Source organism: Paroedura picta, chromosome 4 (genome assembly GCF_049243985.1).
Source record: "Paroedura picta isolate Pp20150507F chromosome 4, Ppicta_v3.0, whole genome shotgun sequence".
NCBI classification, from domain to species: domain Eukaryota; kingdom Metazoa; phylum Chordata; class Lepidosauria; order Squamata; family Gekkonidae; genus Paroedura; species Paroedura picta.
Genome location: NC_135372.1, coordinates 76,113,487 through 76,140,865, shown reverse-complemented (window position 1 = coordinate 76,140,865; position 27,379 = coordinate 76,113,487). Strand labels below are relative to the sequence as shown.

Sequence of the window (27,379 nt, the reverse complement as noted above, 5' to 3'; positions counted from 1 at the left end):
CTAGGATAGGTTCTTTCTTCTGTTATTGCACCCAGCAGAATGAGCTACTCGTGGTTGGTAGCATTCCAGGTAGCAACTCTGAGTCTAGTTGACTTTTGGGGTGTTTTACATATAGTTTGTAGCATTTCCCTTGGGCAGGGAAGCCATATGAAAATTAATGCTCTGCATGCCTAAAATGTATCGAAACTTTAGACTTTACAGCTATCTCACAGCAGTCACTGTAACTTAAGACTGACATTCTTTTGTCCAGAATTTTCTTTACTGAAGGAACGAAGACTGCTTCATGTCTCTTCTAATTGGATGAGTGTTTCCTTTGTCCTTGAAGCAGTAATGTACTCTTATGTTACTACTACTACATCTGCTTTCAGCTTTGGCATGCCTCATCTTTAAAACACACTGTTTGTATTGCAATTCTTTTTTTAAATGGACAGGCTAATCCCTGCTTTGATTGCAAAGTACAAGACTGAAGGTCATTATGGAAGTTTTCTAAAACAAAGAATTGGCACAGTGTCCACCACAGCTCAAACATTCACCTATCTTCTTATGTGATTCTGGCAATAATGCAGTACTTTAGAAGACTAGAAATCCTTACATGGATCTACAATGAAGTTGTAGAGTTGTTACAAAAAGTTTGCAAGAAGCTTGCAATTAATTGTGCTGGAATCAAAAAAGGCTTTAAACAGGGGGGTACACTAGGAACATCTAGGCACCAAGATGGACAGTTTTTCTCAAGGTCCTGTTTGGGGCCATGATTGGAGTGGGTGGGAAAACATGTTTGGCACTTCGGTTTATGACACAGTATCAGTGCTGATACTTTGGTCTTGTTGCAACTGCTGCAGCTTGTGTCAGTTATTACATTTTACTTGGCCTTTCAGTTTCTTTGACATTATACCCCAGAATAAGAATTCACAGCACCAGTTTCCATTAGCACAGACCCTTGCTACATCCCTTAACCTGCCGAACCACCCATTTTTAAAATGTATATCAGCTTGGCAGCAGTGTCACCAAGATGCAGGTTTCAGCAGAGATTTTATGACATTGTCACTTCAAAGAACAGCTATCTGGAATTTATTTTTACAGATGCACTGCTTCAAATTAAGAACATTTAAGAACAAATTAAGAACAGCTGCTTCAAATTAAGAACATTTAATTATCCTAAATTTCTTGACAATGATTCCATGTCTTCCTTTGTCAATTCTTTAAACTCCATGGGTTGAGTCATCTTCATGAAATTACTACTCACAATTAGGGACTTGTTCATGGTAGTATTGGTATATGCATTCCAAATTCATTGTGATCATTCTGCTCTCATGATTGTAAAATGAGCCAGTACCTTGTCTTCCCACCCATCATATTTATCAAAAAAATATATCTTTTGTATCTCATTACAAGACATAACACAGGCATATTAAGACCATGTATGGTAGCACTGTACTTTGCTGTCAAAACATACAAATGGATTTTTTAAAATCACAGCTGACATCCTAAAAATGTTCAGGCCAGTACTCGAGATTTCACAACAGCAGTATACTGAAAATTAGAGCTAAGCCCACTTGCCCATGTTAAGCAAGAACAAGCTTCAAAATATGAAAGACTATCAGATGTTTCTTATTTAAGGGCAAGGAAGACAAAGCTTTGAGCTTGTCAGTTTTTAGGAATGGAGAATTAAAGCATGCTTCTTCAGCTCAAAAATCAGATGATTAATGGTTAATGTTATCTAATTACATGTTCTAAAGTTCTATATTCATCTTGTGTTCAGTGGGCATATTTTCCCATCACTGATAATTCTCCACTGCATTGTTCCACTGTATTTCAGAGGTAACCACACTCCAGTAGCTGCACTTTATTTAAAGAGATTTCTTTATCATTTAACTTTATTACAGCAGGCACAGCCTGGATGCTGTTCGAGTGACAAGGACTATTTCCTTAATTACTGTACATTGATAATAGCATTTACTCTGGCAGTTCCAGTGCTATTCAATCAAGCGAGATTCAATACAAAAAAAAGCTGATTTGCCAAAAGAGAGATTAGCATAAGTGCCTGCAGTCACATTCTATTTTTAAAGGTAAAGCTACTTCTTGTGGAACTTTATTAAGAGCTATAAAATGATTACTATCATCTACCAGCTATTGCAAGGAAAATAATAAAATAAACTCACACTGCGCAACATTAGGGCTTAAGGACATTTTTACAGATCTCTTCCATATCCATCCCAAAGTATTTGATCACATCTCTCTTACAAAAATTGAAACAGGGTTTATTTCTCATCTTAATCACACTTCCATTTATTTTATAAAGTTTTCCTCCCGCTGATTTTGTATGGCTGCATTTAGAAATCACTTGCAAGCAAATAATGGAGATCAAATACAAACCCTTAGAAGGTCAAACAGGACATTAGATAGAATGGTCAAGTTATTTCAGAGCTCAGAAAATAAATGGTCACTGGGTAACAGCACAGGTAATAGTGATTTACGCAAGATGAAGAGAAACATAATCTATTTACATGATTTAGTTCAGCAGTCCCAAAGGACATTTTTCAGGGTCCTATTTTCCTTAGTTCACCCTACACAAAAGTATCAGCTAATGCTAATACTTCACATTCTTTGCCTAAAGTGGACCATGAGAAAGCCATCTGTATCAATAGAGCTTTGACTGTCTCCCTATGCGTGCAGCTATGAGACAATTGCCTGTACTCTAGCCTTTTGCTGCATTTATTGAGGCACAGATAGAACACAACACAGACGTTACTTCGGAATATGTGCCCCCAAACCTATTCTCTCCCATGACATTCATGCTTTCAATGACACACTTAGCAAATGCAGCTCTAGGCTTAAAACCATAGCATAATCTTTCTGCTCTTATGAACTTTAATAACAATAGAGAAATTCCAAGTTGCAATGTGGCTGAGCAAAGTGAAATTGCCAGCAACAGTAGTTGTGTTGAAATATTAAAACAATCTTTTGTTTTACCTGGAGTCAAGATGCTTTATGACTGGAAGAAGTGGCAAAAAGGGAAAGGAGGGAAATGACAGCAATGTCCATTGTTTATTTCTGTCACGAACAGCAAGATGAAAATTTTACAAATGTTTAAGTATGGATAGGGAAGAAGGACAATGATGTAAGTGTTCCCAGGGAACAATATTCCTATTCTGTTGAAGGAGGTAAGCCAAGATACTTAAGCTCTAGAGAACCTTTAACACAGGAAGCTATTTATCATAACAAGGTTGGTTGAGACTGCTCCCCATACTGAACCAATTAGAGTAGCTTATTTCGTCATACTTCATAACTTGCAATGATAGGTTTCCAGGCCTGGCACAGTATAGTAATTGAATTTTGATCAAACACACATGGCCCATAACCCACTATGTGAAACTTTCAGAGCAGTTTGCAGCTTTTAAATATCCAGTCAACTTGTTGCCAAAAGTACAGGATGTACTTGATGCAAGGGCAGGAGAGAGTGAATGAGCTGGAACTTGGTACATCTGTAAAACAACCTTGTTTATAGTCTCTTCTTGCTTTTAAAAAGTAGTATGGAACAGAATACTGAATGTCAAGTCACTGCGTTTTGCCTCTTCCTTTGTTTGTTCTAGTCCTTAGACTAGAATGAAGTCCAGTGCACATTATTGATGCTAAATGCACCATTAAGTAATGTCCATAGTTCATTCTTATTTAACAAAATAAATAGCAAGTCATTGTTGTCTTCTTGACAGGAACATGAAGTGACTGTCAAAATCATGGCAGAAAAAAAACAAACTATGTTCACGTGAAGAATAGCATATATGATGAAGTGGTTTGCTGCTTTTGGCTTATATGGAAAAAATGGTGACATAGGTACTTCCATCAAATTATATTCTTTCAAGGCATTCCCATTCCACCATTTATTATTCAGGCATCATCCCCTCAGCAGAGTTGAGGACGTGATGTTCAACTCTGAAAGAAAGCAAAATATGTTTTCACTTCTAATATAATACAATTACTTTTTTCATAACACACTAAAAATGCACATAGCTTCCACTATCCTTAACACGCCCGCGGCGCGGGCGCCGCGGATTAAATAATTCGTTAAGCCCTCAGGCGGAGGGCTTTGTCCGTGATGAGGAAGGGGCCTGATTGGCCCCTTCCTCCTGACAGACCATCGGTCGGGCCAATCCCTAGGCTGCTGAAGGAAGTAACTGCGAGCCGCGCAGAGCGCGGCTCGCAGTTGCTTCCTTGAGGGCGGCCTGACGCGTCGGGAGGTGCGAAGCGCCTCCGACGCGTCAGGCCGCCCTCAAGGTAGCCCTCGCCAGCCGCGCAGAGCGCGGCTGCCGAGGGCTTCCTGCCCGGCGCAAGAGGCGCGAGCGAGAGAGGAGCAATCCGGCAAACCCCGTCCTCTACCTGGCCCGGCCAGCCCGCCCCGGGACTAAGCGGGGCTGCGCGAACCCCAGCCGAGCCCTCCCTTCCCCAGCAGCCCCAGGGTGCCCCATTGTGCGCGTGCTTTCTCTCGCGCGCCCTCCTTCCTGCCCCCCCTCAGCCGGCTGCACACAGCGGCCCCTCCCAGTGGCGGGTGCAGGCGGAGAGACAGAGACTCGGGCTGAGCGGGACGGCGTGGCGGAGATGCGCTCGGCCACCCTGCGCCGCATTGGGGAGGCGTCCGGCTGCTCGGCCACGGCTGGGGATCCGGGAGCAGCTCCGCAGGGTTTTGCTTCGGACCCGCCTCACCCCTCCACAGCGCGCGCGGCAGCTGGCGGCGGCTGCCTGTAACAAAGAACAGGCGGCGTGGAGGAGGAGAGCGGGACGGAGGGGAGGAGGAGCAGGCGGAGGCGCGGCCGGACCGGGGGCTCCGCCGCGCCGCCCTGGCCCACCCCAGGTGCGGGACGAAGAGTCCCTGGCGGGGGGTCCCGAGTGGCGAGCAAGGGCGCCTCCTGGAAACGAGGCCGCGCCGCGCTGCCAGGCGGGGATTGGCATTACCTGCTTTTTGAATGTTCGCGCCCGGATCGAATCCGGACTCCAGGTTCCGATCTGAGCCGGAAGCGACGCGCCACCGGAAATTGCTGTGGGGGTTTCGCAATGCAACTTGGGAATCGTAGTTCATGTGGCTCTGAAGGGGACAGGAAAGCCGTGGAGCTCTCGCGCATCTGGTTGCCATTCCCTGCCTCCTGAATGCCCCAGAACGGGCATGAGACAAGCAATAGTGCCGGGGAAGGAAAAACAAAACCTGGGAACAATATTTGCGCTACTCTGACGCTTTTATTAATCTTTCCCAGGCCAAAATAAGTCCGGAACATCCCTGAACCAAAAACAAATTAAACCTGGGATTCATTACAGACACTCGAGGACATTTTAGAAAAGAAAACGCTGCCACTTTTATTAACCCTTTTCAGGCCACAATGCCTCAGAAACAGCCATAAAAAACAATTTCCCTGCAAAAACCAGTGGAGTGTTATCGAGTGGACACTCGATTACAATATATTATTTTTATTTTATTTATTATACTTTAGACTTCCATGCTGCCGCTCCTGTGGTCACCGCTTGTGGGGACATATAATATTTTAAAATATACAATAAAATGTTAAAATATTAGAAATGAAAATGCAAAAAGCTCATGCTTTTATGTACTCTTTCCCAGCCAAAATACTTCTGGAACAGGCTGGATTGGGCATGAAAAAAACACACAACTCTCACATTTTTATTGACCTTTTCCCAGCAAAATGCCTTCAGAACACACTGGAATGGGCATTAAGCAAATGATACTACCACAAAAAACAGTGGGATGCATTACAGACCTTTTAGAAATGAAAAGGGTAAAATGTCACACCTTTTTGCTCTAATTTTGTATATGTTATCTTGAAGAATGGGATGACTCTCTTTGTCTAACTTGGCTTTTTGAATCCTCATCCTCTTCCTGTACCCTTTGGAATCTTCGGTTAGAATACCATTTGTGCCCTGAAGGTGTTTTGTTAGAAAACTTCCAATTTCAGTTTGATTTTCTGTGTGGTCTGAAGGCTCAAACTGTCTTTTATGCCATGCCAAATTTCCTTTTCTGGAAATGGATTAATTAGTAGGATGGCCAACTACTAGGTGGTAGCTGGATATACCCATAAACTTCTTCTGATCTCTAGATGACAGAAATTATTTTCCCTGGAGAATGCCAGTTTTAGAGGATGGATATACTCTGCTAAGGCCCCTCACCTTCAAAAACTTCATGGTCCCCAAAGTCATCCCCATATCTTTAGGAATTTCTCAAACCAGAGCTGCCAACCCTCCAAATAAAAGAGTGAAATTTCAGCTATTCCATTTTTAAAATATTGTTTTTGAGTGTCTATAATGCATTCCATTGGTTTCTTTGTAGAACTACTGTTCATTTAATGCAAAGCGCCCCCGACGCGTCGGGCCGCCGTCAAGGGAGCCCCTGGCAGCCGCGCGGAGCGCAGCTGCCAGGGGCTCCCTGCCCGGCGGGCTGATGCTGCGAGAGGCACAAAGCGCCTCTCGCAGCGTCAGCCCCCTGACACACGGAGCCCTGGCAGCTGCGCTCCGCACGGCTGCCGAGGCTCCGTCGTCTAGCGCCCGCTGCATTTAGCTGCAGCGGGCTTGATTACTAGTAAGGTATAAACGTCCGTTGTTTGAGCAGTGATGGTTCTCTGGTCCTTCAGGCTTCCATCAGGAGAGCATACTACTGTAGCCCTTTCTTGCCTCTTGAAATGATACAAACAGACCCTCCTCGACACCTGTGCAGCGGCTGCTGTTCACTAAGAGAACAGAGAAAAGTTGAGTTTACCTTAACCTTGCTTATTCCTTCATCTTCCCACTATCACATTCATTGCTACGTTTCTTCTCGTACATGTCAACATGAAGTTGTGGTTGCAGGGCCATGTTTTTCATTTATTTAAAACATTTCTTTGCCCAATTCAAGATTTCCCAACATGATGAACATTAAAACAAAATGTTTTACACATTAGGAAACATTTAAAATACAAAGAGAAAATATTTAAGTAATTTTGTATCCTGACTATCTCTGTTCATTTTGCTAATCTGCTTTATGCCAATAAAGGTATTGTGTGTGTGAAAAGTAATTTAAAACACAAACTTCCTCCATAAACACAAAGACAGGGAAGAAAGCTAAAAAGGAATACAATGATAGAGGGAGACAGCCAAATATTTCTGTGGAGGGAGTTCTACAGTTTGGGTACCATGACTAAGAAGGCCCTTTTCTAGGTTGCCACCCATCTAGCCTCAGATGGCAGGGATGCCCAAAATATAGTCTTGAAGATGACCAGAGTGGATGGTAGGTTCATATGGGAGAAGGTATTTTTAATGTATTCTGTCCCCAAGCCATATAGGGCTTTAAAGGTCAGTACCAACCCCTTAAAATAGGAGCCAGTGCAGATGAAACATGACTGGAGTGATATGGTCCCTACAATCCACTCCAGTCAACACACTGGCTACTACAATCTGTACCAGCATCCCAGACAGCTTCCAGACAGCTTTCCAGAACAGTCCCACATATAGCCCATTGCAGGATTCTAATGTAGATGTAGCCAGCATATGGCATACAGCATGCCTCACCTGCAGAAGTTGGTAGAAGGCACTCCTGATGCCACCAGTTTACTCAACAGAACAGTCCTCCCAAACTACAAACCTGTTTGTTCAGGTGGAGTTCAACTCCATCCAGATCAGGAGAGATCACTATTCACATGTCAGATCTTCCTGCACTAGTAGCACCTCAGCTTTGTTGGTTTAAGTTTCAGCTTCTTAGCCCTCATCCATTACCAAAAAGGCACCTGTTCATTGTTTCCACAGCCATCCCAGTATCTGCTGGAAGTATGAGATAGAGCAGAGTGTCATCAACACACTGGTGGCAACTCTGCCCAAATCTGCAGATGACTTTTCCCAGTGGCTTTCTGTATGACTGTTTACACGCTGGAGGTTTCATGCCAGGCTGCAGGCTGGAGTTTTGGTCGTGGCAGGTTGCCCCCCCCCCATTTCCTGCATCCACAGGGGAGCCTTTGGCCCGGTGCGCCTCATCCACCCACGATTTGTGCTCCTGCACGGGAGCTGGGAAATTGAAGTTCCCAGTGCGTAAATGGTCTTTATGTTAAAAAGCATGAGGGGCCAGATGGAACCTTAAGAGACCCTGAAGTACAGAGTCCTCCAGCACAACACTCTGAAATCTATCTTTGAGGTAGGTCTGAAACCACTACAAAACAGTGCCTTGCAGTGTCAGCCTTGAAAGTTGGTCTAGAAGGATACCATGATCTGTGGTATCAAGATCCATAAAATGGTCTAAGACAGCGGCCCCCAATCTTTTTCAGGCTGGGGACTGGAAGGGGGGGAGAGGGAGGCACCTGCAAACCAGCAGGCGTGCCGTCCCCCACAGCATGGCGCTGGGTGCACCAGGAGCACGCTGCCGGGGGGGGCGCAAGCGTTGGCGTGCCGGTGCCTGCAAACGCCTGCTGGTGCTCGTGTTTTGCCCCCCCGCAGCGCGGTGCTCGCTGCACTGGGAGGCGGCCAAGCGCTTCTGGTGCAGTGAGCGTGCGCTGCGGAGGTGGGGAGGCGTGCCAGTGCTGGCGCCTCCCTCCCCCCCACTGCGGCCCAGTACTGAGGCCTCCATGGCTCGGTACCAGGCTGCAGCCCGGTGGTTGGGGAACAGCGGTCTAAGAGACTCACTCCTCCTGTCCATCTCCTGGTTTAGGACATTTATCAGTATAACCAAGGCTACTTCATTCCCTAACCATACCTGAAACCAGACTGGAATGGATCCAAACAATCTTATTTACTCAAACATTCTTGAAACCCCCCCCCCCAATAAAAACACTTGTTCAATCATCTTGCTCAAGAATGGAATGTGAGATTTGGCTGCAGTTACTGTACTCTCCAAGTTCCAGCGTAGATGCACGACTGACAGCTTCAAGACAGGGATGGATCACTCCTTTTCCCAGGTAGGTATTTGCTGTCACCTGGACCCAGTCTGCTAGTTCCGCTCTACAACAGATTTAAGCAGCCAGGAGGAACAAGGGTAGTAGAAACTGGTTGTATGTCTTAGAATTCCCAAGAATCTTGTCCACATTTCCAGATTGGACAAACTGAAAAGTATCCTACACAAATGGGGCAAACTGGCACCTTGAGACCATTTCATCCTGTCATTGCTAATATGGAGTCCACATTGGAACAGATATGGTTTTCCTTTTCAAAGTGCTTAGCAAAATGGTCACAGCAAGCTGCAGAGCAGTTCACTTCCCCCAGTAGCCCAGAAGCCAATAGGCTTCAAACGATTTGGAAAAATTCCACAGATCCACGCCACATGGAAGCAATGGTGGCTGAAAAATGCTGCTTCTTTGCTGTCATCACCAAAGTTGTGGAACTGTGTTAGAATAATTCAATTCCTATCCACCATCACCCCTTAACTGTACCAAATACAGCTTAGCCTGTTCCACAGTTTAAAAACTAAAGAAGTATGGTAAAAAACATCAAATTGTTGCATAGTCTCATGAAGAGTGGAGGTAAACAGAAATGGTAGAAAGCTACACATAAGGGATCTGGTTGTACCTATTTTTGAACAAGCAAAAGAATACAGTAGCTTCAAAATTGTGGTTTGGTACACTGGAAAACACTAAAAAAGGCCTACCTTTCTGCTGTACAACATAGCTTACAAACAAAGCCTGCCTCATTCCCAACAACTACCAAAACAAAGAATGCTTGAATTAAAACTTGCTAAATGGAACAACCACCTTCAGTTGATGTAATTCTAGCAAAATATTCTAGTCAGTGGTTTGCAACTATGTGATAGAATGACCATATCTTGCTAGGGTAGAAAAAGCACACTTTTTACCAACACTGGATGGATGGTTAGAACACAGCCAACTGAAACTCAAGTGTGTCTGCCTATCCTTGCCGGGCTCAGTTTAATTTGGGGGTGATTCTCCCTATCAATGGAGGCACAGGTCACTGGAGTAGCATGCACGGCATTTTACCATCTTCGCCAAGCAAGACTACTAGCACCTGTTTAAAATCTTTGGCCCCACCCCCGCAAGCTTAGCTGTATCTTTGATAGAACCCCTTTGTGGATAGTTGCAGGGGGGGGCACGTTGGAGTATTTTCTTTCTGCCAGTTTTAAAGGACTGGGGATTTTATGGGGGTTTTATGTAATCTACCTTGAGTTCCATTGAGGAGGAAGGTGGACTATAAATACAATAAATCAATACTAACAATAACAATAATAATAATGATAACTTTTTCCTCAGATTCCCAGACAAATAAGAATTTCTTTCTGGCAAATAAAAGTGGGATGGGCTTGTTTGGAAAACTATTCATTATAGATTTATATATATAACTGTTTATTCTTATTGAAATAGCAATTTTGCACTGAGGAGGGAAAGAAATAAAACAGTAAACAAATAATCCCCGCCATTAAGCACTTCTATGTTTTCAGCACCAGCACCTATATACCTATGATGGTGGCACCTGAATGCTGGTTTGAAGATTTTATCACCCTAATCAGAGTTGGTTCTTCAGGCAAGTATTTGTAGAACTGAAGGCATGAACACGTAGGCTATATCGCTGTAACAGAACACCTTTTATAGCTTCAGTGGTAAATCTGTTCCTTTCATCTGTCCACTGGGCCTTCATTAAATATTCTCTCAACATTTGCATTATGCCCTGGAATGCACAAGAAAAATTGTGCTATTTTAAGCAACTCAGAATGACAGTCTGTACTGCAGCACTTTTAAAAGTATTTAACCCATTTGTCACTAACTGGCACACTTTGGAAGTCTTCAACTATTCAAGCACTTTCAGTAAGTCTCCTGGTTACAGAACTGATCCTTTACATCATCCACCATCATGTCTTGATCTCTCAAAAATGTTATGATATGCTGTACATAATCAAATGAAAGGGTATTTGTTAAAGTCATCAAATGAAAACAATCAAACTCATTTGAAGAAACTGTCAATCTCTGCAGATATTCCAAGCACACTTCATACAAGTAAAAAGCTTCTTCCATAAACAGACCAAACTTCTTTCTCCAGTCTTCTTTTCTTTGCTTTGGTGCAAATCTCTTGTTTTCAGTGAAAGGAAGCTGGATTCAATTCTATGTTGCAACATGTAACAAACTGACTGAAATAAAGTAAAAACCTCCAAAATTGATTCCCCACTTATATTTTTGTATGGAATTTGACATAAAGGAATGTAAGTGCCACTGATACGTTTCTACATCTTTTGCAAAAAATGTCTTCAATATGGATGGATTGGATTGAGAGAGAAAAAATTCCCATCTTCCCTGTTACGTTTTTTTCACATTGAGCATTATTTCCCTCACTTTGTCTTCTGTTTTTTAATTTTGATTGCTAAAGAATTCACTGACACTAGGGTATTAAGACAGCTCTGGACTTTTATTTTGCATTTGTCACTGCCTACATGTGTTTCTAAATCATTACTTCCTTTGTTTGCCACAGGCACAAAACTCTTGCATGTAGTGCATTCTGCTTCATTTTCATTTCTGCCAGCACTGAAGCAAGGAAATTTTATTTCAAGTTCATAGCTAAATTTACTTTGGCTTGTTGATGGTGATGAAAACAAGACTACTTCAACCTTCTGTCTTGCTGATCTGGATATTCCAAAAAGCTTCTCTCCAGCACATGAGATTGCCAAAATCCTCCCATGCAAATTAATTCACACTTCAAGGGAAAGACCCAAATCCCAGAGATCACTAGAGTGACCAAGTCCACACAGTCTTTGAATGATGATTAAATCTCTAAATCTTTAAACGATGATTAAATCTCTAAGAGCTCATGAACACAAAGCATTCAGAGCAGAAAGCAAGGTCTTCAGTTCTCTCTCAGGCAAGAGCTTCTAGTAGAGAACCCAAGCACTGCATCAAACTAATTCACTTTCTGCTAGCCCTCTAAAAAACATGTTAACTATTTCCATTCATGATTCATTGCTTTTACACAGCTAACAAGAGCAAAACCAGGAATGTCCAGGACCCAGCACTTAATCACAGTGGGAAGGGACTACATGCCATTGCTATAGGGAGGGAAAGAGTCAAGGACATGGAGCAAAACAGTCCACAGGCCTAAGAAAATTCCAATTCCACACAATAATGAAATAGGAGGTCCTATTCAAAACACATACTAGGAAGTAATGCTGGTGGCAAAACTGAAGCTTCACTGGGAGACTGTAAGGCAAAATAGGTTCAGCCTCCCAACAACGAAAAATACATTTTTATCATTAAAAAAAGAGTCCCAAAGAGGATGTTAAAAAAAAAAAAAACAGGACATCTGGTCACCCTACTATATGGAGAAACAACACACCACCAGCCAGTTCAAACAATTTTATGCATGAAGTAGTAGCCACTTAAATGCAATTTCAATCTTTCCCCATGAAATGTGCCTTATGATGAAATGGTCTACATGCAATGTATCTTAATCTCCGGATTTTCAATGTGTAAAGAAGGCCTGATTGAGGACGGGATTTACTCAGATTCTTAGCATTCCAGCGATATTTGCTGGTTTTCATATACAGATTTGAGAGCAAACATGGATGTGGGCAAGGGCCCATAGCTCATTGACATAGGATATGTGCTGCATCTCCAGTAATTCAAATGATGGGGTTTGGAAGGACTTCTGCATGAGCCCTTCAATTGGCACAAGCCACAATTTGAGTGGCACTGCCAAGGAGACAAATCTGTGATCTGAGGTACATAGTGAGTCACATGTACTTTTAGCTGTAGATGTGGGCATAGAAATCTGTAGGCACACAGTCTTCATCAGTTTCAGCAATAAGATAACATAGCTGGACAGCCTTTTAAAGTCAGATTTAAAAAAATAATAATTTCCAGACCAAGGCTCATTCAAAGGCTGAGTACAGTAAGGATATTTTTAAAATATATCTTGTTGGTTAAAAATGCTAAAGATGAACATAATTCTAACTTGATACTATGGCACATAAAATTCAGCTGTAAAGCAGGATTAAACTATCTGTTGCAAACTTCTTCAAAAGAGAATTTATATAGTAATTATACTAATGGATGCTGATCTTTAAAAATGCTCATACATAGCATGAAAATGATGCATCATACAAATCTTTAGAGGATATTAAATGTTTCCCCCATAATCCAAAAAGTTCTGCACACTCTCATGTATCAGAGGCAAAGTTGCAATGGGCATTTTAAATAGCTGTTTTAATACACAGTGTGGGCAGAGACTCTCCTCTAGCATGAGAATCAACAAAAATTCTGTAAGAATGCAAGAGGTACTGAAGATAAGTTGATGCAAACATGTTAACACTAACAATTAAAGAAGCAAACCTAGCGTGCAGGAGTAAATTCAAAAGGCACTAATGCGTGTTCATTTTGCTTCTGTAAAAACTTGAACTGAAGGAAATCCCTTGAATACTGAGGTTATACCTGAGCTTTTCCATATACCACTTTTAACTGGCATAAGGTATTTAGTTGTGTTTGTCTCCACCTACAGGAAACAGGGTGCAGAAGAGGGAAAACAGTGTCTGCCAACAGTTGTACTTGACAGTTTCCCTACTTTTTTGACCATCAAACAGGCTTATATGACCCCTCTCACCAGAAAGAAGGAGGTGGCGGTTTAGAATAAATTCAATTTTAAACAGAATACAAACTATATTTTAGGATTTTAATATTAACAATATTGTTTATTGTGATTGTATTATTTCTATGGTTATACTTCTGCTGTTACCTGCCCTGAAGGGCAGGATATAAATAAAATTTTACACTATATTATATTCAAAGTGGTACTTTGTTAGTTCTTACTTTCTTCCAAGTACATCACAAATGACAACAGCAGGCAAGCCATCGGTATGAAAAGTGATGCAAAGGATCTGTTGCCCTGTAATGAGATCTGTAGGATGCCCATTGCTAACACTCAACCAAGGTTCTTGCCTTATTAAGTTCTCAATAAGAATTTTAGGTTTTAGTTCATTCTGTTTGAGCAGGCATTACAGAAGTGATAAATGTATAGAATGTGATGATTCTGGCCAGTCACTTTCTGTTATTTGGTTTCATTTACATCTCAAATCCTACATGTATCACTTTGGGAAGACTGTGCTTAGTAATTGTTTGTTTGGTTTATTTTTACATGTCTGTAATTTCATATTACCAAAATCCACAATGAATATTAACACCTTATCACATTTTGAAATCATCCCCCAATTGTTTGGCTGAGCCAAACCAGATTATCCTTGTCCATTGTTGTTCCTCTATATATTTCTTAAACAGCCAAGGGGGTGGGACATGTCCGGCTGTCCAAGTTGGAATAGGGCCAATCAGGGTGCAGCCAGCTTTGGCCCTGCCCCTGCAGCTCCCGTCCTCCGTCCCTGGACTCTAACCTCTTTTCTCTCAGACGCCTCCGTGCCTGGAGCCAGCAGCAGGTAAGGGGAGAGGCCCTGGGAAAAGGGTTGTGGTGGAGGGCCTCCTAACAAGGGCCTCTTGGCCTGCTAGGCTGGGCCTGCTGACTGCTCATTGACTGCTAAGGAGCTGACTAGCTGACTGCTAAGGAGCTCTGTTGGCCCTGCTGACGAGCTGCCCAGCCCCCACCTGCCCCACTTGATCTGGCTGCGAGCTGCTGCCCAAGGCCACCTTGAGCTGCCTGGCCAGGGAAGGGGGCCCTTTCAAGGCCTGTTCTTAGGAATGATAGTCTACGATAAAAATATAACCAAGAAGAAGAGCTGAATTTTGTTTAAAAAGACAGAAATTCTATCAGAGTTAGCCTTTTGGAGACAAAATCCAATACATGACATCAGACTTCCTGAGGCAACAAAAAGATAATGAACATGTTTACCAAGTTAAAATATTTACTTTGCTGGATTAAGTGAGATTGTTCAAATATCTCATGAGGGAGACTGGAAAAACTGATTTCTCACCCCCCCCCCCATTCAACATCTTACATACAGCAAAAAAAAACCCTATTTCAGAAGTTTAATGTGTGAAGTAAAACATACACAGGCAACGATAAGCATTTATTGCAGTTTGAGTGTTTTGTGGTAGATTACCGATTCTGTATTTTACTTAAGTATATGAAGAAATCTTTATTTAGAAGATCTATACCCCTATAAAGCACTTAGGGTAACTTACAAAGAGACTAAAAAATAATAGAAAAACAAATAACAACAATTAAATAAAAATGATTTAAAGTACCAAAAGAGTAAAACAGGCTACAGTGAAACAGCAGCAGATAACATTCCTCCCCTAGCCCACCCAAATCAGCTAAAAAAGTCTGGAACCATTTAAAATTGCCACAGCAGGATGGATGGATGGATGGATGGATGGATGGATGGATGGATGGATGGATGGATGGCTTTCCTCAATACTTTATTTAAAAACTACATATACATCTTTCACAAACTGGGTGAGGACCAGGCTTTTCAACTTTGAAAAATCCAAAGCCCTGATGCACACAAGCAGCCCTATGTAAAGAATTAACAATTTACAGACAATTTGGACAACTAAAACTCTTTCAGATTCTGTGAGGCCCCCTTTTTTAGTGTTTGTTCATTTACAGTTTGAAGAGAAGAAAACATTGCTTAGTGGATTTCATCCTTCTGTCAAACACATTTAGTTATTAATCAACTATGGAATCATCATGTTCCAAATCAAGGCACTTACTGACAAGTTTACGGATAGATCTGTGGTTTTCTGAATGTCTCATTAGTAATATTCAGTCTGGTAAGCCTTGCTCCATAATAATCGATAATGTAACTAGAGCCATCTGAGGGTCCCACGATCTGAAAGAGAAAGCATTTATTTATCTATCTATTTATTATATTTATATGCCACCCTCCCCAAAAGCTCAGGTTTACATAAAACAAAATTTCAGTAAACAGTTTCAATTCTGAACAGTGCATGCTACAAAACATTCCTGCCTTCCTTCCACCCATAGTGGGACATATACCGTATTTGCCGGCGTATACGATGACTGGGCGTATAAGACGACCCCCCAACATTTCCACTCAAAATATAGAGTTTATTAGATTACATTACAGTACTATGGGCCACTATGGGCAGCTATGTCTATCACAACTCAAGTGCACCCGGCGTATAGGACAACCCCCCCAATTGGAGGCATGTTTTTCGGGGGGGAAAGTAGTCTTATACGCCAGCAAATACTGTAATTATTTAAAAATACTTATAAATCCACCTTAATTTCAGGACCTAAGACAGCTAACATTATAAAAACAATTTGATAAACACAAACATTAACTGACAGATATAAAAAACACATCAAATACCCTAAAACCTCATTAACAGCCCCCCCCCCGTACTTTGGCCAGGTTTAGGCTACCGAAAAAGCTCTCCTGAATAACCTGTCCTTCAGCCTTGAAAGCCAGGCAATGTGACACCTTTTATTGCAACAAACTGTCTGGTATGGAGATGCTCTTAGGAGTTTGTGGAGTGACTCAAACGTAGATATGTATGTCATACTTGATTCTTTTGATTTACACATGTTCTATTCAAATATAACATCCAAATCATAATTGTCTAATTGTGCCTGAACCTTAGTCCAGCACATTCTCTGGCCCTTGGATTTTGTACTCCAGTTCCTATTTCTTGACAAATCATCATTTTCTTTACATGTGAATCAGGAAAATAACAATTTAGTTTGGAACTTAAAATGCCATTCCAATTTGACTCTGACTGGTTTCCCAAAAAACTGTAGGCTACAAGATGTGAAGGTTCAGGAACATTATGTCGAAATTGATTTAATAATACCACCAGTCTTCTACAAGAAAATATCCTTGGGCTTCCAAGGCAAGCAAAGTACATATGTATCCACTTTCCTGAGTCAGCTCCAGCAGCCTCTTCTAAAGCTGCCATAATATGGCAATAATAGTGGAAATCAAGGTCCTTGTCTAGTGTCAGTTATCAATCCACTTCTAACTCCACACACAGCTTCTTCTGTGTAGACATAGGGAAAACTTCCAAAGACAGTATAAGGAAATTCACTGAAGCTTTAGTATGTACAAACTAGCTCTTAGACAAATCCAAAACATTTGTGTTATGAAGCAAATAACTGAAAGCCAATACAAATAAAAACAAAATGCCAAGGTATGGAAAACACCTTATTGTTCAGATACACTCTTTTCTTCAATATAATTTCATTTGATATCAAACTGCTCTAACGAAAAAGCTGATTTCTGCAGTACAACGTACACATTAAAAAAGGTTAATTAGCATTCAACATTTGTATAATCTACTACTTGGCAGGTGCTTAAAGTTCATCTTTAAAACCCCAGGAACTCATTTATACATGAGGCAGCCACATGAAATTTCAAACACACTGCTCTATTTCGGAGGTACCAAGACTTTTAGCAAACAATGAACCTGCTTTTCCAAGATCCAAAGTTTAGTTCAAATGTTGTGTGTGTATCTAAGCAGCTATTTTTAAAATTCTCATACAGTGAAGTTACCTGCATTGAAATCAGAATGAAATCAATCAAGCTACCAATTCCACAAAATCCCACTGTGCAGAACTTTAACAAACCTAAGGAAAAAATTACAATTATCAAACAGTTGCACATAAGGCTTCAGAATGCTACTTTTAGCACATATAGACATCTAGTCTAGCCTATAATATTTTAGCCTAGATCCTGCCTAGATTTACACGTGTAAAGGATTGTGTGCAGATATTTAAACTTATTCCTCCCTCCATTAGCAGCCCAGAAAAATTTTCCAAAATGGTGATCCTGGGAGATGTAGGAACTTCCTAGAATAGCTTGGGTGGGAAAGGAAGGTTGAGGATCTACAAAAGTCAGCTTTTCCTTTGTACCCACAGAAATCTGAGTGGAATCCAAGCCTATACTTCATACAAAGTATTTTAAAAAATTCTGGATAAGTAGCATAATATACATGATTATGCCTCTGGATTACACTGCATCCATAAATTTAGGTACCTACTTGTGAAGGACAGTACAAAAGAAGAAGAATGAATGCAAACATTTTTACATACTTCCATGGAACAGGAATACTCCTTTAATCCTGTCCTTAAACATGAATTTCCTACTTAAATCAAGGCAAAGAGTTGAACCAGTGCGGTGCAGGTGCATTCTCATGCAACAACCCTGCCATCTTATATTTCTATAATGTGGATTTTTATTCCATTACAGCATTAAGTCATCTATGTTCCACAAATATTTAAAAAAAACATTTAAATCAATTAACAGATACATCCACTCATCTACTACAACATCTTTTAAAATAAATTAGTCATAGGATTTATTTCCTAATGTACTCGGAACATATTTGAACAAAGTTCCTAAGAGAATTAGAATTGAGAATCTTTTACTTGTTGAGTTTGAACACACAACTGACATCCTTAAAATACATGTAAGTAATTTTTAAAGAGTTCCTGACAATTTAGATACTCCTTATTTAGAGGCACATTTAACATACAAACTAAAAACTTGGCTTAAGTAATCTGAGTGTCAGAGAAATGTTAGTTCTTATGTAACCTTCAACAGACACATTCTGGCTTAAAACTGCAGACAGATACTGGAGCAGTGACACAAAACAAATCTGGAAGAATTCCAAAAGAGTTTTGGAATGGCAAGTTAGTTTTCTAAGTAAATAATTAGGCAATAAAAGGCACTATTTACTACCTTAAAGTGAATGTATAATAAAAACTATGCTATATTTGACTATACATGTTTACCCAGAAGTAAATCCTACCATGTTCATGGCCTTGGGGGCAGACTTATGGTGACCGTATAGGATTTTCAAGGCAAGAGACGTCCAAAGGTGGTTTGCCATTGCCTGCCTCTGGTATTCCTTGGTGGTCTCCCATCCAAACACTGACCAGGGATGACCCTTCTTAGTTTCCCAATCTGATGAAATTGGGCTATCTAGGTCATGGGGTTTATACCTATGCAAATATGCACATTATCACAACCACTTACAATACTTAAAAGATATACTCACCTAGGGCAGGATATCCTAGATAAAACCTATCTGCTCCCAACCAACCAAGAAATAAAGACAGGGCTACGGCTACTTTGTAGGAATAACCATTTCTAGGAACAAAAACAGGAGAAAAAAAGCTGAAATGTTTTATTAAATCATCTTCATTAAATAAATTTGCAACAGTTTTCAGTTGCCTATTTAACAAGAAATTTTGCTTCAGGATCTAACTGCTTCACAGCTTGATCAAATGGAAATTCAGCCATGCTTATACACCAACAACATATGACCAGAAATACATACAAGAGCAAATGTTTTCAGAATCAATATTTGCAGTACTACCATATTTGTAATTAATTAATGCAATATGGACATGGAAACATCTCTAGGCTTGAACAGTTTCAGGCTTGATTATTCCTCTAGTTCAAAGATAAATGGAGACCTGCTACACATGGCCATTTTTACAGGATGAAATCAACAGGATCTGCCATTTTCAGCTGGTTATCACAAACAACACCAGCAATTAGTATAATTCAGTGATTATATACTTAAGCACATATCCCATTATAGACTTTTCAAAATGCATACTGCCATAGCCTATATGCACTGAACCATTCCACAGGTACAAAAGTTACACTTTACAGGCTATCCAAGAACTAGATTTAAAAAAAAATCTCTATTAGAGATTTAGGCCTATTTTTCATTTAGTCCTCCTTTTCTCCCTACAGCACACCAGATTCATCATGCAGCACTATGGAAATTGAACAATACAGAGCTTCTGCCATCCCCAGATATCATACTCCCTTATGACAATAATCAATATCAACAGGTTAACAAGGTGGTAGAACTTGGCACAATGACATCCATTCCCAGATGGCACCAAAGTTCTTGTTCCATTTCCAGCACTTCATAATTTATTTATCAAATGCCAAACATTCATGCCCAATCACTGCCAATCTGAGCAATTCATACAAAAAAACACAAATCTCTCAAAGTGGAAATGTATTAACTTCAATCTGGGAAAAAAACTGCATGATTTAGACCGTTTACAAGTAAAGTGCCATATCGACCCAGGAACTTTTGGTATTATACGATGTTCAGTACTATAGTTCACAGCTGATGTGGGGGAGGCAGCATCCACAGACAACATCAGCTTTGCACAACCTGCTGAATCCCAAGACTGCTGAACAGTCTTTTAGCTGTTCAGTGCTGCCAACACAAAGATTTGACTCACAAACATGAAACTGCTTTATACTAACTGAATCTACTGGTCTATCAAGGTCAGCACTGTATACTCTGACAGGTAGTAGTTCTCTAGGGTCCCAGAGAGAGATTTCCCATAATCTACTATCTGATCCTTGAGTGGGAAAAACAGATGTACCTGGAGCTTTAGATAAAAATACGATATTCTGTTATTGAGCCATAGAGGAGTCTGAAGTGGGTTTCCAGTTCCTTATTCATGATTCCTACCACAAATACTGATACTTAAAAACCTCTATATCCCTCAATAAGGTGTGGATCATCACAGACACCTGTATCGGTTCAAAAGCTGTTTTTGCTCTAACTGTTTGAAACTTGGGTGCCTCAATTAAAATGCAGATGAAGAAACTGGGGATACCTGGGTCTCAAAAATGAGGTTTGGCCTACTCTGAATCATATACCACACACTTCAGGAAACTATGGCCTACAATAGCGGTCCCCAACCTTCTTCTGGTCGGGGACCGCCTCCGGGGGTGGGGGAGAGCCAGCGGCCTGGCTGCCGCAGTTGCTCATAAACGCGCATGCCCAATTGCTGCGCCTGCGCGTTTTGGCCACCAAGGGGCGCAAATGCGCATATGTGGCAGTTCCGCGCATGCGCGTTTGCGTAGCTGCCGCACTGGCTGCCGCGCCAGCTTCTTTCCCCCCTCTCGCTGCAGGGGGGGAAGGCAGGTGCAGCTGCTGGTGGCCCGGTATGATGGCCTTTGCGGCCCGGTACCGGGCCGTGGACCGGGGGTTGGGGACCCCTGGCCTACAAAGTAAAACACTGGTAGCTAGTCCCAACACTAGTTCTGGCACCAAGAACTTCTGCTTGGTGTCTTCCAGGTCATGTTTATACTGTACAGTACCAAGAATATGGGTTTCTTTTTTTGCTTGGAAGTCCGCAATTGAGAGCAGTTAGTTCAAAAGCTTGGTTCTCTAGATCAGCACACTGGGAAGGCATCGCCAACAAATCATGTAAACACCTAATAACATGAACTTGTTAAGTACATAAGGCCACTCTAGCTCTTTGATCAATATGCAGAACAGGTAAGGAAAGCTTAGATTTAGATAAAGGTGGCATGAAAATTGGTGGGAGGAACATTAACAATGAGATATGCAGATGACACCACATTACTAGCAGAATCAAGTGAAGACCTGAAAACCTACTACTGAAGGTTAAAGCCGAAAGTGTCAAACCAAGATCACAGCTGAAAATCAAGGTGAAGAAAGTAATGACTACTGGGGAATTATACAACTTCTATTTTCTATTCCTCGGCTCACTCATCAACCAAAGGGGAGACTGCAACCAAGATATGAGAAAAAGATTGGGACTGGGAAAGACAGCCACAAAGGAACTAGAAAAGATTCTCAAGTGTAAGGATGTGTTTACTGGCACATTCATACAATAGTCTTCTACATCAGTGGTCCCCAACCTGCGGTCCGCGGCCCGGTGCCGGGCCGTGAAGGCCAGGGCGCTGGGCCGCAGTTCCCTCTCCCCGCCCCCCCCCGCAGTAAAAAACTTCCCAGGCTGCAAGCTTGCGGCCCGGGAAGCTTCTTACTACGGGAGGGTGGGGAGAGGGAATCAGGGCTGCGCCGCACATCATGCATACGCGCGGCCGTGCATGTGCGCGGCGCGGGCGGGGCAGTTGCCCTGCCGGTCCCCAGCCAAAAAAAGGTTGGGGACCACTGTTCTACATTACTAAATATATGGATATAGAAGGTGGACAATGTAGAAAGCTGACTGGAAGAAAGTAGATGTCTTTGATATGTGGTGTCGGAGGAGAGTTTTACAGATACTATAGGACTAACCCAAAAGACAAATCAGTGGCTTTTAGATCAAACCCTACAAGCTAAAATGACCAAACTGAGGCTGTTGGACTTTGGTCACTGGAAAAGGCAGTAGTGCTTGGAAAAGTTTAAGGCAACAAGAAAAGTGAAAACCCAACATTAGATGGATTGACTCAATAACAGAAGCCATAGCCAACAGTTTGCAAGATCTGAGGTGGCTGACAGGACATTTTGGAGGTCATTAATTCACAAGGTAAGTCAGAAGTGATTCAACAGCCCTTCATACACACAGACATAAGCAACGTGTACATAGTCAGTTTTTCCTTAGCATTCAGAGCCACCCATTCTGCAGCAGGCCTCCTTTTTGAGACTGCAGGACCCCTGGGAATTCTGAAAGGGGAGTAAGGTCACCCCATAATGGCTGGTATAGGAAGAAGAAGAGTTGGTTCTTATATGCCACTTTTCTCTACCCGAAGGAGTCTCAAAGCGACTTACATTTGCCTTTCCTTTCCTCCCCCCACAACAGACACCCTGTGAGGCAGGAGTGGCTGAGAGAGCCCTGATATTTATCAGTGTTGTGACAAGCCTAAGTTCACCCAGCTGGCTGCATGCAGGGGAGCGCAGAATCGAACACGGCTCGCCAGATTAGAAGTCTGCATGACTAACCACTACACCAAACCAAATGCAAAGGCTCCTTCCGAGCTTCACAAAAGAACTGTGGAAGAGAAATAAAGGGAGGAAAGAGGGGGAAAAAAGAAACTGAGAAAAAGAGAAAGAACTTGGCCAACAAAAAGAAAAGCCTGACAGGGAAATAGAACCACTCATAAACAAAACCCAGGTGTTTAGCCATCCTCCTGATCTTCCTTTTGTTTGCATGAATGCACCAACAAGCCCTGCATCACAATGGCACTTTCTTACTGAAACGTTTGACCAGGAAAAGCACTGGCGGGTTCCATGGCACCCACAAGTGCAACACTGGCAAATGCTTTCTAGTCAATATTTTAGGCTCAGCTGCAAATATAGTTGGCACATAACAATTATGTAGAATGATAATAAAGATGCCTTTTAGATCTGGCTCCTCACTCCCAGTGGAAGAAGGCTTGACCCTTCAGCTGAATGGAGGGGGGGGGCGAAGATTACTAAGAATGAGTTAGTTTGCCGTCTTTTTTATTGTTGTAAGGGATGTTTTTATGGGGTTTTATTGTATTTTTACTGTTTTATCTTCTGTGAACTGCCACAAGACCACTGGAGGAGCAGCAGTATAGAAATCAAAATAAATGAATGAATGAATGAATGAATGAATGAATGAATGAATGAATGAATGAATGAATGAATGAATGAATGAATGAATGAATGAATAAGAACCGCAAGACCATTAAATCCAATACCTAGGTCAAACTGCCCAGACTCCAATAATCCAGATCACAGCAGTAAATGATGTGTATCATACCAAATGCCAACTGAGAAGCGGGCAATAGATAGTTTGCCTTTCACCCACTGAAGTCAACAACTTCAGGCTTTCCTATGCACAAAAATCAGGCAGTGAGGCAAGTAAACCAAGTTTTGTACTACAAGCAAAGGTTGAAGGTACCAGGGACAAACATGATGAAAGATAGCCCTTCCTGACCTCATACCTGGCAACTGATTTATTAGTGGGTGAATACAGACATTCAGCTTACAAACTGGGAAAATTACATTCTTCTTAAATATGTGCTGAAGTGCTGTAACAAAGGCAACAGTAACTGGCTTTGCAGCATTGCCTGATTATTGATGACCCACCCCTAGTTACAGCACATTCTTTTACTATTAGTGAAAATATTAGCTCTTCCTGTACATCCATGCAATCCTGCAGCATTTTGTCACCATACAGAGTGATGAATGGAGAGGATATTACAACAAACTGGGTATAATTTAAGCTACTAAGAACGCTTTTGATACCTATTTTTTTACACAACGGGCTTTGCTTTATATTTTTTAAATGGTGCCTCTGTTGAGTGTATATACGCAAAACAAAGCAATGTACATAAAACTTTATACATTTAAAATCAAATTAAATTCAGAATTAAAATCAGAATTGTACACAAACAACTCTTCATCACACAATAAATGAACAGCTGCGGTATAAAATATCTAGGTATGGTTTCTCTGTAAAAATAAAAATAGCTTCACCCGCAATATACTTAAGTTAAAAATTAAAACAATACAATCACTAATTAGTTTTTCACTACATATTGTGAAAACTAAAAATCACTGAAAAAAATGGGGGGGGGGGCTGGGAATATTCTACTCTGAGAACTTGGAAAACTTTTCCCTTCTCAAAATCATCCACTATCTTTAACTGCTCCTCGCGGAGTGGAATAAATAATGCAGTAAGGGCCCTGAGGGCGGGCCCTGTCCAGGATGAGGAAGGGTGCCGATAGGCCCCTTCCCCTGGACTGACAAGCAGAGGGCCCAGATTGGCCACTCCGCTTATCAGTCCAGCCCCAAACTGCCAATCAGCAGCCGCGCGATTGGCTGTTTCCCCGGCCAACAACCAATTGGGAGCCGCCCCACCCCCCACCAGAGCTTTCCTTCACTCCATTGCTGGCCGCCGAGAGCGAAGGTAGGCTCGCTGGCCCCCGTCCGGACAATGGCTCCCCAGACCCCTGGGAGCCCGCTGGCCGGCTCGCGGAGCCGCCCAGCACCCTCCCCGGGGCCTGGGTAGCGTTTTTCCAAGTCAGGGAAGGAGCCAAAATGCTCCCCAGCCCCCGGGGAAGGCGATCTGCGGCTCCACGAGCCATGGATCACCTTCCCCGGGGCCTGGGGAGCATTTTCCTACATCGGCTGGCTAAGAAAAATGCTCCCCGGGGCCTGGGGAGCATTTTCCTACTTCGAACGGCGCAGAAAAATGCTCCCCAGGCCCCGGGGAGCGTTTGGCTACATCGGGGGGGGGGGGAGGAAAAACGTCCCCTAGGGCCCACTTTTTTTTTTTTACAGCAGGCTTTACTGCTAGTGCTTTACTAATTTAGAAGATCATCCAATGTAAGAAATATGTGGAACACTTTCTACCAGGTGAAGGCCCCAGTCTACCCCACACACAAGAGTGCACACCGATACATTGTACTGGCCATGTTATCAGCCAGCTGTCTATGTGGAGACATTTTATACTGAAAGTGGGAGATACGGTATACTGAGTACATATTAAGCACAATGATTCACTTACACATTTCGGCATTCTATGGGTCTGTAAAATCCAATTTCTTTCCCTGTAAACTGGGTTTCATTTCCATTGAAATCCTTGCATGTAATATTTGGTGCTGGATGACAGGCAACTGAGGACAGAAACAGAGTTTTCATTAATACATTACAACATTCTGGGTTGATCTCAATAGAAAAACCCCACAGTACAAAAGTCAAAAGACAAAGCACTCAAGACAAATGAGTGACTACTGTTGGCTCTAGCACCGTTAAATTAAGTATGCTGGCTTTTGGGGTTTTTTTACAGATCACCATAAAAAGTAACAATCATTAAACATCTGCCAATAACATGACTAGTGTCTCCTGCTCTGGCCTTCCTGATAAGCAGGATATTATGGTCCACAAAAATCTACTACATTAAGCCTTGTGTCTTGGATACTTGAATCTGATAGGAGCAGTTGTAGCTATCAAGATTAACTGAAAAAAGGCCAATAACAAAATGCATACACTTCCTATCATGGAAAGTGAACAACACTATACCCACACTGGACACCCTTGGCATTAATTCCTGAAGCGCCTCATAATCCAGCATTTCATAGAAACATATAATAATTTATCAGATGTGTAAACTCTTACTATAGTTTAATCAGACAACATGCTATTCAAAAACCATCAGATCCTCATAATCCTTACCATATGCAGTATGATTTCGACAGTTCACGGGTTCCTGAGTGTCATTGTCTATTTTAGGATCATCACAAATATATGTTTGAATAATTAAGGGAAACAAATGTAAAAAAATACCACTAAAATGTCTAGCTGTAGCATCACAGTAAGTTTTTAAGTACCAATAGTTTCCCCCCTTCTCATCTAGTAAGTGAAAACAATGATAAATACACAAAATATGCATCTGTCTATGCCACTGGAACAAACATTACATCTAAGGGCTTGTCTAGGTAACAAAAGAAGCTGAACTGCTGCTGCTAGTTTTGTCCTTTTCCTCATCACAGCTCAATAAACAGAACACATAACATGATATCATTACCCTATTGTGGTGGTAGCCAATGATGTCAAGTGGAGAAGAGACACCAGAATGAACACACCATTAAAAAATAAATATATTGTTCAGGGATTTCAAAACTGTAATTATGCTAGTATCTTTGACAGACTTTTCTCTCACAATCTGCACTTAAAGGATGTTCATGCTAATGTTGCACACACATTTTCAACAGCATCAAACAAGGTTCTCAAGAAATAGGTCTGTAACCTTCACCAATGATGAATTGATAACATATTTATAAAAGATTTCATCATTTTTTAAGGAGCAATAACAACAATAGCTAAAAGGCCAAAGTGGTCATGGACAAGTGGTTCACTCCAGAAAACTCAACCAACCATAATTTAATTACTCTACAAGAATTCCTTTTTCATAAAATAAAATCAGATTCAGGATATTCAAGAGTAGTTGATCTGCTGTATGTCTTATTCCATAACAGCACAACCCCAAAGCACAACCTTCACAGAACAGGCATGACAGATATTCATAACCAAGTTTTATATTAAATGATGATGATGACGATGATTCCCTGATGTTTAAGTTCTAAAAAAACACACAAACAAGGAGCTGGCCAACAGAAGCGGTGTGTGCCACTAACTGTTCACTCCTAAGCAGCATTACAGCTCAGTCCACTAAAGTCAATTAATTCTTCCATTAGATCTTCCCTACCCATTTAGTACTTTTTCCCCCTTACATGATTCTGCCAAGAGATTTAAACTAACCCTATAAATCAAACCAGGTTTCCCCCATACTCTTTATTATAAGTGCCACTTTTTACAAGCAATGCCTTTTACAACTGCACTACAGACAGAAATTCAACAGGTGTCACTTCGCCAATACAGATGTCACAGCTGCTGACATGTCTCTACCTCCTGAATTTTTGATTATGTGTCTTTTAAACTAGCGGGGGTGGGGGGAAGGGGGAGAGTAGCAAGCCGATCTCTCTCCGTTGCAAAGCCTGTCACTATAGTAACCAGATACTTTGCGTCCTCACAGCTTCAGGATATTGGCCGACTCGAAGATCTTCGCACTTCAGCGGCAAGTCGCCGCCCTCCACGCCCCGCGCCATGAGCACCGCTACGCAGGCGGCTCCCAAGACCCAGAGAACTGTCGCAGTCCCTTTCTTTCTCTTGGCGCCCGATAACGGCTTCCCGTGCCGGGCAGCCATATTAGAAAACAGACACATTTGTCAGCTGACACCCTCGACCTATCTAAGAGCGCCGAC

At 41.8% G+C, this 27,379-nt stretch overlaps 1 protein-coding gene across 3 annotated transcripts; it reads right to left on the bottom strand.

Moving 5' to 3' along the window:
* Nucleotides 1-1,130: 1,130 nt before the first annotated feature.
* On the bottom strand, nucleotides 1,131-27,379 carry TM2D1 (TM2 domain containing 1). 3 transcript variants are annotated; one of them, XM_077333530.1, is made up of 7 exons: nucleotides 27,162-27,379; nucleotides 25,791-25,864; nucleotides 25,123-25,231; nucleotides 18,915-19,006; nucleotides 17,408-17,481; nucleotides 15,606-15,724; nucleotides 1,131-3,930 (listed from the first exon to the last, which is right to left on the bottom strand). In XM_077333530.1, the coding sequence occupies exons 1-6, from the start codon at nucleotides 27,338-27,340 to the stop codon at nucleotides 15,614-15,616; spliced, it is 639 nt and encodes a 212-aa protein (XP_077189645.1). In that variant the 5' UTR covers nucleotides 27,341-27,379; the 3' UTR covers nucleotides 1,131-3,930; nucleotides 15,606-15,613. The 3 variants fall into 3 exon arrangements, with proteins under 3 accessions (XP_077189645.1, XP_077189642.1, XP_077189643.1); XM_077333527.1 differs by having other exon boundaries at nucleotides 25,791-25,862; nucleotides 27,136-27,361; XM_077333528.1 differs by lacking the exon at nucleotides 1,131-3,930 and adding an exon at nucleotides 3,937-10,632 and having other exon boundaries at nucleotides 25,791-25,862; nucleotides 27,136-27,362.

Bases quoted from the DNA above. Each gene is read 5' to 3' on its own strand.
- TM2D1 (XM_077333528.1), bottom strand. From the start codon at position 27,340: ATGTGTCTGTTTTCTAATATGGCTGCCCGGCACGGGAAGCCGTTATCG. The intron at 25,863-27,135 runs GTATCTGGTTAC...TTATTCAAACAT, and splicing joins TGAAGCTGTGAGGACGCAAA to ATATTTGTGATGATCCTAAA. The intron at 15,725-17,407 runs GTAACTTCACTG...TTTCTCTTTCAG, and splicing joins TCATTCTGATTTCAATGCAG to ATCGTGGGACCCTCAGATGG.